A 15820-nucleotide genomic window follows, 5' to 3' on the forward strand; every position below is an offset into this window, starting at 1 on the left:
TAGGTGATATCTTTATCTCCTAGAGATGATGAATGTAGATTTATTTCAACATATCCACTAACTGACTGTCTAAATTTGGGTGCTTATATATTTTGTTTTGACTGGGTTTTTTTGTTTTGTGGTTTGGTAGGAGTCATGTGAAAAAGCCCACAAGGCTCTCCTTACCCTAACTGACAAGTAGGGTACCTTGCAGAAAGGAGAAGTAAACAGTGCTGTGACGCAGGTTGTTGTAAAGAAATGTTTTCTAAGTTGTTTGCAGGAATTCGTTAGGTTCTGTATACGCTTGTAGGTTGCTAACTGCCAGTTCTAAAATGCTGCAAGCACAAAATCAGATACGGGTTCAGTGCTGACGTGTTGGAGTGTTTTGAGCATTTGTTAAGGGATTTTTTTTTCACACTAAAACCCAAGAGTGTTCAAAGAACGTTTAGTGTAGATATTTGTTAACCAGATAAGTCGCTTACCTGTGTCATGTGCATAAACAAGTACAAGCTGATCAGTTCAGGTTTTCAGCTAAATGTACTTCTGAAGTAAATTTTGAAAAAGACAGAAAAACTGCAGTTCATGTGATCAGGTGCTACGTGGACTGTTAAATGCTGCTGGGAGTTCAGACCTTCTTTTGAGGATGTTTTTGTGCCTGTGTCATATGTGGTTAGCATGTGACTGGTTTTACGTGACAAACATGTATTCTGTAGTCTTCAGTAGGCACAAACATTTTGACCTTATGTAAGTAAGGGCTTTGCTCTTATCATGCACGGTATATTGCTGCAACTGTTCTAGTTCAGTGTGCTGAAAGCTTTTTAATAGGTTTAGTGTTTTTATTCAATTTTTTACTATAAAACCTTTATTTGCAGAAGCATAACTTATAAATCAGTGATTGCTTAAATGTTGAATTGACCATAGTGCCTCCCTTATAACTGAATATGCTGTAAACTGAAATGAGGAGTTTCTGTTGTTTCCATTCCTATTTCTTCTTGTGTAATAAATAATAATTAAAGTGCACTTTTCTCTGTTTAGGCAAATACAACAACCTAGCGTTCCTAAGAGAATAAATGTAGCTTATACTGTCCTGATACCTGTCCAGAAAAAGTAAGGGTTGGGAAAATTAACTAACTTAGGATTCTTTATTTTATCTTCTCTTTATAGACCTCCACTAGTCAGGCAGTCTTCTGCCTTCAGTCTGGTATTTGTCAGCTTTTCAGAGAAACTCTCATTCGCAAAGGATTTGTGGAAATTCAGACTCCGAAAATCATTTCAGGTATTGTATATTTGATCCAGAAGCTACAGATCTGCTTCCTTTATATTTGCTCAGTGTACCTATCTGCCAAAAATTTGGTAACTTCTTTGTTAACAAAAAGATAAAGTTGTATTCCTAATTTAGATACGACGTAGCAAACAAAGGAAGTATGGAAGTTGTTCTTCATTTTTCTCCTGACTTTGGATGCTAAAAGATCGACAAGACAAATACTATATATACCTGATTTACCTACTCGTCAGTACCTTTAAAGTTTTAATTTGTTTAAATATGGATTTCTGATCATAGGCATTGTTCTTCAGATCATTTAATTTGTTTAAATATGGATTTCTGATCATAGGCATTGTTCTTCAGATCAGTGGTCTTAGTTTGAGTCTAAAATTCCATTCCCAGTATTGAAATAAATTCTAAATTAGCCTAAAAGCAACTTGCATCATAAAGAAGCTACAACAAACCGTGGTATAAGATGATGGCACTGTATACAGTGTGTCACTTCTGTACCAATGAATATATGGCTGAATGAAGGATCGGTAGTATCATTTTTCTGTTAGTATGGTCCAACAGTTTTAGCCTAACTAAAAGTCTGGCAGTGTTGATTTCGTTTCTGATTCTGTTGCTGATCTCTGCTGTATTGTCAAAATCTCCGATTTACAGGTGGATGTTTTTTCTTCCATCTTATTGGCGTGCTTTGAGGTGTTACTGATGTCACTAAGACACACAACATGTAAAATGTTACTGGAGGGCAGAATGTTTGTATTATTCTCATTGTGTGTGTTCATTGTATGCATTCCTTTTGCCTACTGAGTTTTATACCTCTGTATTTATATTTTTGGAGACAGCTCTTGATTGAGATGAAACCAGGACTTTTTAAGAAAATTCATGCAAGCAACTATTCTTACAATATGGAAAGTATCACTGAAGATAGGATAACTTTTTTTTTTTCCCTACAGAGACAGTTGAAATATCATGAAGTGTTAAAGACTTCCAGGCAGTCAGTTTATTTATGTAGGACTTTTGAGGAAGTGTGCTATTCTTACTGTGCAATGTACCATTGAAAGCAAGCAAGCAAGCATCCTATTGTTTGAATGAGATAATGTTTTGCAAAAATAACTAAGTTAAATCAATGCAGTCCTTACTAAACTTCCAAGCTACGTATCATAGCTGTTTTAAGATTTGAGATTTAAAAGGTTACCTGTATTCAAAAATAACGAGTCACTGAAACTATTTCAGTGGGAGTAGTGATGATGAAAGAAAAGAAAGAAATTATAGTGGAAGGGCTAGTAATAATAGTAATTAGCACTTTGTTTAGTGTTATCTTAACATAAGAATCTTCAAAGACTATTAAGTAATGTTACTCTCTGATGCGCTTTTGTCAGTATGGTAGGCAACTGTAACTCTTATACTACAGGCTGCGAAATGGAAATTGACTCAGCTTTGGTAGGCACTTTACAGTGAGGGGTTCAAATGCAGGTGTTCTTGCCTAGTGTTCTCCTGGTAACTTTCTGTGATAATTGCCTCAAACTGAGAGATAGCTTTATACCTTTGGCAGATGTCCTCTGGTAAATCTAGTTTGGGCTCTGAGATACATTAGTGCCTTCAGACAACTCAGACATTTGCCCAGTCCTCTGTTAGAAAGGACGGTCCTGGCAAAACAGGATGTGCCTCAGATCTCGGCCTCTGCAGTTAACTGTCTTTGAAGCTTGCATCACAGATAAAGATTGGTTTCTACAGAAATGTTGGGCTGTAAGTAGATGTGGTGTGGTACAAGCATACATTCTCTGCTGTCCTCACTAAAAGGTGAGGGAAGGCTGTGAATAGTAACATATTGAACTATCCCAACTCAATTTGCAGATTTGCAAGACAATGTCTGACAGTCCTGAGCTGCAAAGCTTCCCTTAGCATTAAGAAAGCGTATCTTTTTCCTCTTACATGCTTTGTAGAAAAATCTCCTGCTTATCTTTAAACACAAGACTATCAGTCTACCTATATATTTTTTTATTTTTTTATTTTAATAATTACTGTAAGCACTTGCTTTTCAGCTGCCAGTGAAGGAGGAGCCAATGTGTTTACTGTATCATACTTCAAAAGCAGTGCCTACCTGGCTCAGTCCCCGCAGCTGTACAAGCAGATGTGTATATGTGCTGACTTCGAAAAAGTGTTCTGTGTTGGGCCAGGTAAGAAAAACATTGGCTTATCTATATTATAACGTTTGCAGTGATGGCTTTTAGCAGTTACAAGTAAGATACCATGTAACTTGAAAGCCTTGAATGCTTTCACTTAATATGGTTTCACACACCAAACACAAATTTCAGTTGGGGTGACAAACGAGAATAAAGTTGACGGGGAGGTTGCTGAAGTAAAACTAAGATGCTGAAATACAGATGGAATTGTCTTCTCCAGTGCCTGCTGTTCTCTGGGGAGAAAGAATAGAGTTGCACTGGAAGCTAATAGTATGATAGAGAACTTGGAATAACACTGCGACTACTGAAGCCATGTTTTCCTGTTAAGCATGCTTTAGTTGCCCAGTAGTAAGCAGCTAAAATAGGCAAGCAAAGTTTTAAGTACTTCACATTGCATATTAACAAGTACTTATCCCATGCTCTTGTATATGTACCAAACAGCATTATTTAGAAAATGTGTACTTGTAACTGGGCTGTCAGTAAATAATCCAAATTTAATATTTCCTTGTCTCATGCTATGTCTTTCTCATAAGCTGATAGGATGTTGCCTTTTTAGGTGGTAATAAAGCATCTTTTGCTAAGACATCAAAGATAGGTTTAAAGATATGTAAAGTGAAAATGCTGGAAAACAAATCAATAACAGCATGTAAAACTAAAAAAAAAAAAAAAAAGTAATTCACAAGACCTTAAATGTCTCATTAATTACTAACACGAGTCGTGTTTTTTAGGAAGACATGTTTATATATCAGACTCATATACCTGAAAAAAAAAAATCAGAACATTCACACACGTACAAGTATGTTTCCTGTGAAAAAGGTAGTTTTCAAATCTGAGAGTTCTTGTGTGTGCCTGAAGGCTTGTCTGTTTTTCCCACTTCTGTTTGTTAGTGTGACAAGAGGTAGTACCTCTCTGCAAGTCTTGTCTGTCTTGTATCCTTTGACCACCGCAGCAACAATAATGCTGTCAGATGCTATTAGAAATGATGCTTTGAGGCAGCTTTTTGTTTCTCAGAACTTTTTGTTTCTCAGAATTGTCATGTCTAGAGACAGCATTGTCTGTGGTCCAATTACTGATGTGTTTGTTTGTCCATGTTATTTTTTCAAAATGGAATTACAATTTCAGGTCAGTTAGAATTTCTGTTTAATTTTACAGTTTTTAGAGCTGAGGACTCCAATACACACAGACACCTGACCGAGTTTGTTGGTCTGGATATTGAAATGGCTTTTAACTATCACTATCATGAAGTGGTAGATGAGATTGCAGATACCATGGTGCAGATATTCAAGGGACTTCAGGAGAGGTAACGAGAACATTTTCCATTTCATGAGCAACTTCATTTGTTTGAAATCTCTTGCACTGTGGTATCAAATGGGTAAGCATTTTGTCCTCAGCCTGTCAGATAATCAGTCATTAGTAACCTGATTTACAACAAGAGAACTTCAAACGTTGTTTTGCTCCTAACCATTTCTTTGTACCCGACTTTAAAAGTTTGCTAAAACCATAGGCTAGTAAATTGTCTGTTTTTAGCCAAACTTGAATTTCCTACAGTATGCCAGTTTGTGCCACAAAAATTTGCTGTTCATTGTTGAATGGGCTTCCTAATACAAATGATCCATCATTAAAGTAAAATATCCTTCCTGTTGTGCCACTACAGGTAGACTGATTGTTCTGTTTTGAAATTAAGATTAATATTAACCGTTTAAGGTGGCTTTCCTGAATCAAATTTATTGTAACAGCCCACGTCTCTGCCATGACAGCAACAAAGACTATTCTCCATTATTCATAGTCTAACTCATTAAAAAGCCAGGCCAGAAGTTTAGGAAGTGGTTTTCATTTGCTTACAAGTTAGACTATTTTGCCAGCAGAAATGCAAATCTTTTCATCAGTCTAGAAAGAAATTTCTCTTTTATATTCGAAATAGAGTATTACTTAAATCAAAGGATAACCCAGCTAAAGATTACAAATCAAAGGGTTGGTTTCTAGATGTCTTAACTGTGAAAATTTGACCTAGTCAATTATTTCTTACAAAAGGAGTAAAACAGAAGTAATAGTAAAATATTAACACGTATATCATTGGATTGCATTAATTTACATGAAACGTTTCCTTGGGATTATACAGAACTTCTCCAGAAGATGCTTTAAAAAAGGTTTTTATGTTGCAAGAGGGACCTCTTGTGGCAGACTTATATTCTTCTTGTATCTAATAATGATTTTGCATTGACCATACATCTCTTAATTATTTTGTATTTTGCTTCTATTCTTGTTTTCTTCTGTATAGATTCCAAACTGAAATTCAGACGGTGAACAAACAGTTCCCATGTGAGCCGTTTAAGTTCTTGGAGCCAACTCTGAGACTGGAATACCGTGAAGGTGTGGCCATGCTTAGGGAGGCTGGTGTTGAGATGGGTGATGAAGACGACCTGAGGTACTTTGGCAATGCCCAAATGTGTCAGTCGAACTTAAACCTTAAGTCCTGTACTGTGCAACTGAGCCCTCAAGAAGGAACTGCAAACTTTGAGAGGAATAAACAGCACTTATATCCAGATCTCTTGACAAATAAATGAATGGATATGGAAGTAGTCCTTTCTCTTATTCTAGGCTATACATATAAACTCTGAGATTAAAAAAACTAAAACTTACAACGTGAAGTGAGAGGAACTTGAACCTTCTAAGATTAGAAGAAGCACTTTTTTATATAACAATTGCAGTCCTTCATGTGAATTGACATACGTATTTGGATAGGATTAAACAAAAAGATTCTTCAGTCTTAAGGTCTTTCTTTTCAGTAATGCCTTCGCATTTCCTTTTTCCACCTCTGAGGAAAATGGTTAAGCAGTTGATTGCATTTCCATTGATTGGCTTGAAAGATGGTTTTAATTAACTGATTATATATAAATATTTCTGATGATGCTTACTATGTTAAAACATTTCTTTTCTTTCCAATAATATATCCGGTACCATTAGGATAATATGTGATACTACAATTAAAGGAACTTTGTGTCAAAGAAATTTCAGTTGTAAGACCTCGCTATAGCAAAATAATTTCCTCGCTAGCTGCTTAGAGCATTTCTCGCTGTGTCTAAAAAGAAATCACTGCACAGGATGTATGCCCATATGAAACAGAGTACACAATTATTCAGTAATATGAATACAGTGACTAGAAAGTAGTTATAATAAGAACAAGAATATTGTTAGGTACCAGTTAATTTAAGGGACTCCTAGGACCCATACAAAGTACTTAGGAACAGGAATAAATGTACTTGATTTTTGAAATTTGTTTGCACAATCCAAAACACACAGAAACAAAGAATACATTTTCTAAAGGACAGACTGCAGCAAATCTGTAGTTTAATCTTTTTAGCTTTACAATGTATATAATCAGTATAAGTTTAAATCACTTAATTGTAATGGTGATAATCTTTTTCAGCACACCTAATGAAAAGCTCCTGGGACGCCTCGTAAAGGAAAAGGTAATGATTATTTTAGAATAAATATGTTTGTCATTGAATTTGAAGCCTGATATAATGGAATCACTGGGTACATAAAAATGGCTACTTCGTGTAAAATAATTTTTTACTCACTGATTAAGAAAACAGTATCAACATGCAGAAGTTGCGAAGAATTTGTGATTAGCATAAGCATTTCTTAATTGTCTGACTGTATTACAATTTTGTTTTTGCCAACATCTACCAACAGTTTTTTCTTATTGATAATCTACTCCAAACCATTTTCAGTCTTTTATTTCTATTGAATACACCAAACAGGATAGTACTTCCAAAAAAAAACATTTCTTAGGATAATTAAAAACCAGCAGAACAGATTCTAACTAAGTCTTCAGGAAAAAATGAGATCTCCGGGGGGAGGGCTATTACTTTGGCAAGACGTTTTGCTGCTAAAATTTCTTAAGTTCACAATAGGAGCAGCATTGGGAAACAGATAAATAATATACTACTTTTATCGATAACTCATTTTTGAAGATAATACTGTCAAATTTGTGCAAAGTTAGAGGGATTTTTTTAAGATTTCAAAGATTCGCTGATTGTGTGGAATATTAATTTGTTCTTTACATTGTTTTCACTTGTGCTAACTTCTGAAAATCATCATTTTTCAGTATGACACAGATTTCTATATTCTTGACAAATACCCTCTTGCTGTGAGGCCTTTTTATACAATGCCAGACCCAGTAAACCCTGTAAGTAAAGTTCTTTGTCGATGTCTGTGGGGGTTTTTTTGAAGTTGAAATTACTCTGTATAGGAATAACTTGACAGAATAGATAAAGTATTTTTATATGATCTGCTGTAGTAATTGAAATTCTGGTAACAAGAGTAGGTCAGTTGTACATGGCCCATAAAGTGTTTACAGTTACCCTTCACCAGTGAAAACACATGAGAAAGAAATATATATAGCTGAAATTGGAGGAGCTTTACTGAAGAGATCTCCACGGCCACTAGAAGAGATCTCCAGTTCCTCCATCACTAAAAAGAGACAAAAACATTCTTCGAGGGCAACAGACACTTCAACAGAAATCCACTTTTTTACATTGATAGAAAATTCCCCAGTTTATTCCAGAATCCAGAGTAAATATCTTTACAGCATCTTTTGCTTGGATTACTGCCTGCAAATGCGATGTCTTTTTCAAAGAGTGTGTGGATGAACTTTGTTTTTTTAAATTGACTCCAATCAAATGAGGGGAGACAGTGTACTCTAATTCCAGGGCAGACTCAAATACATTGCACTGTTACTACATAGCTTTGGATATCTAAGTGAAGTTACTGAGGGGTGTGTATTTGCCAACTAAGGATGGAGCAGCTTTAGACAGGAAATAAACTAATCTTTGTCTTTCCAGAAAAACTCTAACTCTTACGATATGTTCATGAGGGGAGAAGAGATTTTGTCTGGAGCTCAGAGAATTCACGATCCTCAGCTGCTGACAGAAAGAGCCCAGCATCACGGCATTGGTAACAAGATAAACAACTTAAAGCTCAGTTTAAAAGATTATAAATTGTGATTGGATTAGTTTCATTCAGAGGAAGAATTTCAGGCAGAATTTAATGTGGCAGTAATGCTAAAATCACAACACTGTTTCATGCATAATGTTAATCCATCTAATTGTTCAACCATTTTAATCTAGAGTGGTGGTATTAAGAAAGTAATTAGTTTCCCAGCAACACCTTGATGAAAAGGGATTGTTTCCAAGCGCTTTAGAGAGGACGTAACACAGGAAATACCTTCAATAGAAGGAGGGTAGGCAAACAAGTCTCATTCTGTACTCTCACAGACTTCTTGTGGAGTACTCCAGCAGAGTGGTTGGTTGTCCCTTTTATATCTTGAACTGAGAGGAAATAAGCCATAAGTGGTGAAATTTAAGGATAAGGCTGGCTAATAGTAAAAGGATAGAAGAGCAAATTAGGTAGAGATCAGGAATGTAAAGTGTAGATTGAAATCATGCTTTCAGTGGATGGTGAAGTGAAATGTCAAGAAGATACTAGCAAAAAAGGAGTAGCTCCCACTGTAGCAAGAGAGAAAAACAGTTGTTAAATCATTACTTTCTCATTGCAGTTTATTCAGGAATTCACTAGTTTTCGTAAATTATGACAAACAGTTAGGCCTAGCTCTTACTCAGTTCTAGAATTCCTTTCCTGATTAAATTATTAACAGTAATAGAATAAAATTGCTACAGGCGTAACTTCTAGACATTGCTGGGTAATTTATTTGTACTTTGAGTGAAACCCACTATTAGTTTTTTAGTCACCTTGGCAAATTTTTTGTTTTGTTTGCAGTCCCCTAGTCACTTATGTGTTTCTCACCTGTTTAATGAACCCCAAGCCAAATACACCTTTTTCTTGTCTAGATCTGGAGAAAATAAAGGCATATATCGATTCCTTTCGGTTTGGTGCACCTCCACATGCTGGTGGTGGTATAGGTAAGTGTGTTTATTTTATTATATTCTGTGTTAGCTTGACCTTAACTTAAAACTGTTTAGTCTCTATCAGGGTTCAATATAAAATCCATAGTAGTAGTCTTGTTAGGAAAATGTGTGGAAATGTTTATCCTGAGGAATTTTAGGAGAGAAGCTAAACAGTAAGACGTAATGGCAAAAAATGATGGCACAGTGTGCCAAGTTTAAAAGGTAGGTGATCACAAGAGAAAATACACTGATTTATTAGCCTAGCACGTCACCTTCAAATTTTACCAAAGAGAAAAATGTAAGGAGGCAAGAAAATACTGTATTATGTATGGATATATCACAGTCTACTAATACCAGAAGCCACTGGTATCTTAATGCATTTGATGAAGCTGTTGTGCAGTGAAGAGAAACAAGTGATTGTTTCTGTCTTTATTCACTGCGATTTGACTGAATGTTACTGATTAACTTTGGCTGATGCTAATAGTTTCTGCAAAGGTATTGATGTCTACAGCCTTCCTGTCTTGGGTGTGAGCATTTTACATACTAAAATGAACAAAGAGTTTTTTCATAACTTAATGATAACAATTTTCAGTTATAGGCATTGCTTTCATTAGCAGAATGAAATCTCTTTATGCATGTGGAAATAAGATACTTTGTTAGGTCCTGAGCAATATGCACAGTGGTTTCTTTGATTCAGTCTTTCTGCATTTGCCTCACATTGGTAAGGTACGCTTAATATATTCCTGGCACGTTAAGAGAACAACCTCCTAAGTATGCCTTTAGTAAATGTGTTGAAATGCAATATGCTTTTGGGACAGCTGTTTTGAAATACTTAAAAGATGTTAGCGTTAGTGATCATCAGCTTTTGTAGACAATCCCCAATCATTTAGGCCAGTCACAACTGATATCAAGGAAGCTGAAGCTGTGTCTTTTCTGCAATGTAAATGCTCCTCATCACACATCCCAGAGGCCAGGCCCAAGTATCAGCCAAACCAAAGATGCTGTGAGAATGATCACTGTTCTCTAGTTGTTTTTAGCTGGAAATTTTAACACAGGAGGAGTGTGTGAATAATAGGCATCTGGGTTTTAATGTCAGTATGGCTGGGGTGCATATCTAGCCCCATGGATGTGGAAGCCTTCACATGTTCCACAGTATGTGCATAACCTCTGAGGTTTCAGAAGGAAAGAACACAATGACCAGTGAAGTATTTATTATCATAAAGATATCAGCAAATAGTTACTTGGGTACATACTGCTGAATCTATATTCCTGCACTGTAGAGCATTTGGAATGAAATTCCCCAAGCAGATTTTTACTGTAGTTGCCTATGATAGTTAATGTCTCTGAAGTATTTGGTACCAGCACTTAAGACTGCTTTGTTCTATCCTTCTGTAACTGTATTCAAGATACAGTTCTCCCAATTACTCCCTTCCCATTTCAATTTTCTGCACCATCTTTCTTGAAAGTCTGAAGTAATTCAAAAGAGAGTTGAGTCTCTAGTACCATTGCTTATTGGTACATGTTCCAAATGAAGCCTGTGTCGTGTCAGAAGGCGCTGTATGTAAAACTTGTAATTTCTGCTTCTAGCTCTTTTCTGTAGTCAGATGTGTTAATGCATACATATCATAGAATCATTTCAGGTTGGAAAAAGCCTCATCAAAGATCATCTAGTCCAACCTTTAACCTAGTACTGACAAGTCCACCGCTAGACCATGCTACTGAAGACATCAGTCTTCGGTCGAACTATGTGAGGCTGGATGTAGCTATGAAGTACTTTCAGCTTCTTAAGAGTTTTGAACAAAAGACTTGCCATACTGATGTTTTTATTTTATTTTTTTCAATTGATGTAGGGCTGGAAAGAGTAACTATGCTGTACCTAGGGCTGCATAATGTTCGTCAGACCTCCATGTTCCCACGGGATCCCAAACGACTGACGCCCTAACGAGACCTTCTGAAAGTTTGAGGTGATTTGCCCTGCGAATATGATTGTGAGCATATCTGTTGCTACTGATGAACCTGTATTGATCTAAGCATTATAATATGCAATAAAAGAAGATCATCTCATTTGCTAAAGTGCCCCAATAATTTTTTTTTATTCTTTGGTATTTATTTAAAAGAAAAATATTTTAACAGATCAAGACTTTGTATTGGCAACTGCACATTTTTAATGAAAATGTGATACTTTGAGCTAGTGTTCTAGTGTCACGTTAAATTGTATCAAGTTTCTAAACATTTAAATAAATTATGCAATAAAAAATCTGCATTTTTAACTCATGTCAGCAAGATTGAGTATTTTGGAGTACAGAAGTGGCTCAAAGCTGAAAAATAGCTGGATGCTTGCAATTCAAAAAGCAGGAGGAAACCAGCCAATTGTTAATTTACATGAGTATTAGGTAGAGAAGCAGGTGAGAAGTGGAACATTCTTAACAAAAAGTCTTAACAGATTGCAATAAATCTCTCAAAGTAAATTAGATACAATATCTGTCTTTCTGGTTTTTGCTTTATGTCCTCACAAGATAATCATGAATCGTTAACATTGTTTTGAAACAAACAAAACTGATGCAGTAACTGTCCAAAGTTTAAATTTATTTTTTGTCTTCACTTTTTTTTTGGAAGTTGTATAGAAGTCATGCCCATTCTTTATTTTATGTTACTACCTGAGACTGGATAGGAAGTTATATACATTCATGGGATGCATGAGGGATATATAATATTCTCAGAAAATGAATGGTTGGTGAATTTGAGAGCAGGTCGCATGTTTGCATGCCTCTATGATAACTAAGTAAATCAAGGAGGACCCCATGTATCTATTGCCAATGAAACGAAAGGAAATAATGTAAGCCAACCTATTTTAGTTTTTTTTTCCATTTATAAATGCCGCAAACTGTTCAAAAGTTGTACATCTAGAGAAATTGGGTGTTTCTGTAAGTTGGAGTACGTCTGAAATTCTAGACGTCCCTTTTCTCAAATGAATCAGCTCCTTGAACCTCATTTTGCAATGGCATGCAAACCTCTACTTCTCTTCCTCCTTTTCCCAACCCCAAAGTTATGCCCTGCATTTTGTGAGGAACCACTGTATTTGGAACTTCCTTTTATGTACTTTATCTGATGGTTGTTTTTCAAATTTAAAGCGTTTAAGCATTGATGCCAAAGAACAAAGGATTCCGTTCCATGCTTGGGACCTGCAATACAGTTAGCCTGATTTTCATATATATCTGTGACTCCTGACTTAATTTTTGCTTAACATTTTCCATGCTAAAGAGTTTTCAGTAGGAGGTGTAGTTTAGACAGTCTGTGTTACTGTTGCTACCTTGATTTTTAAATGTCAGAGAAGTCATATATCGGTTATGCTACAGAAAGGTCAGTGAGGCTGTGTATAAGTTGTGTAGAATTTCACAAAAGGGCAAATCATCTTTTGCAGCTGCCATTGAACAAGACTTAATTTTCATGTTTTGTGACAAGTTCTCCATTATAAAACAATCATTTTAGGAATACTAAAGGTCAGTTTGGTAAAGTACTGGAAATGTAAAAGTTAAACTTTGTTTAGAAGTCAAAAAATTCAAAGAATAACACATTTTGCAGCTTTGCTTATGAGTGTTATGCAATTAATTTACCATGGAATCTTCCCCAAATTATTTACTTTCATTTAAATTGTTACAGTGTACCCAGTTGTACTTTACAAAGCTAAGTGGCTTATAAGTACAGCTTATCTTCACAGACTTATTACTGATGAATCCAAGTTTCAAAACAGTTGTTTATTCAGCTAAGCCAACTGGAATTAATTTAATTACTTTTGTTCATACAGAGTTGGTAATATATTCCAGATTGGAAGCGCTTCCTCCTAATAATAAGCAAAATTACTAGCTTCCATTTCATGCTAACAAAAAAAATACTCTGGGAATTAAGTTCATCGCTCTAGATGCAGCGGCAAGTTTAGTGTATATGCTCCTGTAACACCTGTGCTTATCCCAGTTCTGTTAAGAGTTATTCAAGCTCATGTTTTAGTTTGATTTATTCACAGTAGCTGCAAAAGAACTCGAATTTGGCTGGAGGCCCCGATTCCTTTGTATGCAGAATTTTTTAATGCAATTGTTCACAGCTAACTGAGAATAATTATGATCATAAATCAAAATGCAAAAATGCATTTGTCCTGGATGTCATTTAAACAGGATATGTCAGTGCTGCACAGTGTTAGAATTTGGTTAAAACTCTCCAAATCGTAATTCAGAACTATGTCTTGTTTTGATAGGTAGTAATTGTGGTTTGATAGTTCTGGAAAACCTGTGTAGTTCTTTATTTCCACTATTTCTAGCTGTAAGTTAGCATTTTACACAGTCCCAGTTGCTGCTGCTTTTCCACCAGTTAAGATGTTTTTTTCTTTCATGATGTACAGATGAAGATAATTATTATGGTGCAATTTTTTTAAATACTTAGGAATAACTATGGTATAGTAAGGGATAGCCAGGGGGTCTTTGGTTATCAGCTAACACCAGAAAGCCTTAGTTTACTTCTGCAGTTTAACTACAACATTTTCCTGTGAAAACCCATCTGTGTTCAACAAGCTATCTGAATCTGCCCACCAGGAGGGAAGACTTGTGCTAGTTTTCTGGAAGTTAAGTGCAGGACTGATTGCCAGTGGCTGTGCGCTGCCGTTGTGGGGTAACCCCAGGAGGCAGCTAAGCACCTCGCGGACTCCCTGCTATGTGAAAGCAAACTACGGCCTGCACTCTGCTGCCGAAGGGATGGAGAAAAATGCACTGGCGGATCAGTCGGCCACCTTTGACTCCGTTTCGTGCAGTAGTTCCAGCATGTGTGGTATGACAGTGCTTAACAGGGGCGTGACTTCATTCATAGTCCACTGTTAACCTCCAGCCTCTATCAGACTCTTGCACTGGCCATACAGGACTGGGAAGGACGAGTGAGTCAAGGAATCAGCTCCCGGATGCGACTCAGGGAGCCTTGGAGGTGTGATGCTGGTGCATCATCGTGGGGGCCACTGGTACCCGCTTTGGTTCTTTCCATGCAGCAGCCCCGCAACAGAAGGATCCTTCTCAAGGCTGGATGAGGTAGGCAGCTGTTTATTCTTGTTTGCACCTACAGCAGCTATACCAAAGGCACACTCATACCCCTTTGGATCCTTGAAGTACCCTTTTGGGATAGTGCCAAGGATATGTGGGGCCTCCAAATTGGCCACAATAGGGTGCTTTTGCCATTTGTTTCCCATCAGGCTCACCTCGGCTTCCAACACAGACAACAACTGTGATCCCATTGTTACTCCAGAAATCCAGCCTCTTGCCCAGGCTATGTTTCAAGGCCTGTTAGAGGTGTGATCCTGCTGCAAGCTGGCACAGTCCTTCGGCAGTGCTAGGTGTGGAGTTGGAACCCACATGGACAGACATCCATTGCATCAGTATCCAAAAGAGGAGAGGTGTCCTTGGCCCATCTGCTGGTTCTGGGGAATCGCTTGACAGCAACCGGAACAGTAATCTGCTTGGACGTACCTGCTTTAGCCACTGTTTTTTCCCTCTAAGTGCTGATCTCCATTTTATATTTATGTACTTACAAAATAGGCATTGATTTGGTTCCACCCATGATTACGAAAGTTGCTAAGCTTGTTCTTTTACAGTTTCATATTAGTGAAAGAACTTCATTATGAAGGAAAATCACTGAACTCACTGAAGCATAGCTTACAGTGAAAAAGATAATAAGTATCTGGGCGATGCAGAATCTATTGCCTGCTTTGTATTTATGTTTCTAAGAGTCTGTCTATAAACATGAGGAAAGTACTGTTAATGACCTAGAGATTACAAGCAAGCAAAAATGATGAACAAGTGTCTGTTTTAAACTACCTCTGATTTCACCTTTTTGCTTCAGCCTTTTCCTTTTATTGATGATTTCTATTTTAGTGGTGTTCCCCAAATCCATAACTGTCTGTAACAGAGAAGCTCTAAACATATTTGTTCCACTAGACACCAAGGGCCTTTCTGAGATGATGCTGATCATCTGTAAGGAGTTCAAAGAGTTCCCTTACTTTAATCTTACTAGCTGACTCAAAATCTTGCATCGCTGTGATGATTTATAGATGCTTTCAAGTTTAAAAAAAAAAAAACACAACTGATATTCTTGCAGACTTCTGAAGCTTGAAACGATTTGTTCTTTTGACTCACATTCATGCAGGAACTGCATAAGTTTAATCAGCTATTACTTTATGTAAAAGGCAAAGTGCTTCATTCACACACTGATTGTGCCAGTAACTTCACCATCCTTTGTCCCTGAAGGCTTTCCTGATAATAAAAGCAAGATAAAATGAAACTGATAGGCTGCCCTCGCAGGATCTTTCTGAGGGATGATGCTAAGCCCTGCGTGTTTCAGTTTCCAAATAAAACTTGAGGAGGCTTTCAGACTTTGGTCTCAGTTGTGGGTTGTGTGTGGTTTCCCCCACCCCACTGCTTAAAAGGGTTAGAAGTATGAAGGTGAGA

At 36.8% G+C, this 15820-nt stretch overlaps 1 protein-coding gene across 1 annotated transcript in view; it reads left to right on the forward strand.

Moving 5' to 3' along the window:
* DARS1 (aspartyl-tRNA synthetase 1) overlaps positions 1-11405 on the forward strand; it is a 39241-nt gene extending 27836 nt beyond the window's left edge. The window contains exons 8-16 of the mRNA XM_083841309.1: positions 1144-1255; positions 3292-3426; positions 4585-4732; positions 5711-5857; positions 6860-6902; positions 7544-7624; positions 8280-8391; positions 9285-9356; positions 11192-11405. Of these exons, the coding sequence (XP_083697435.1) occupies positions 1144-1255; positions 3292-3426; positions 4585-4732; positions 5711-5857; positions 6860-6902; positions 7544-7624; positions 8280-8391; positions 9285-9356; positions 11192-11283 (942 nt within the window). The 3' untranslated portion in view covers positions 11284-11405. The remainder of the gene's footprint in view (positions 1-1143; positions 1256-3291; positions 3427-4584; positions 4733-5710; positions 5858-6859; positions 6903-7543; positions 7625-8279; positions 8392-9284; positions 9357-11191) is intronic.
* The last annotated feature ends 4415 nt before the right edge of the window (positions 11406-15820 follow it).

This window comes from Anser anser (genome assembly GCF_964211835.1).
Source record: "Anser anser genome assembly, chromosome: 6".
NCBI classification, from domain to species: Eukaryota; Metazoa; Chordata; class Aves; order Anseriformes; family Anatidae; genus Anser; species Anser anser.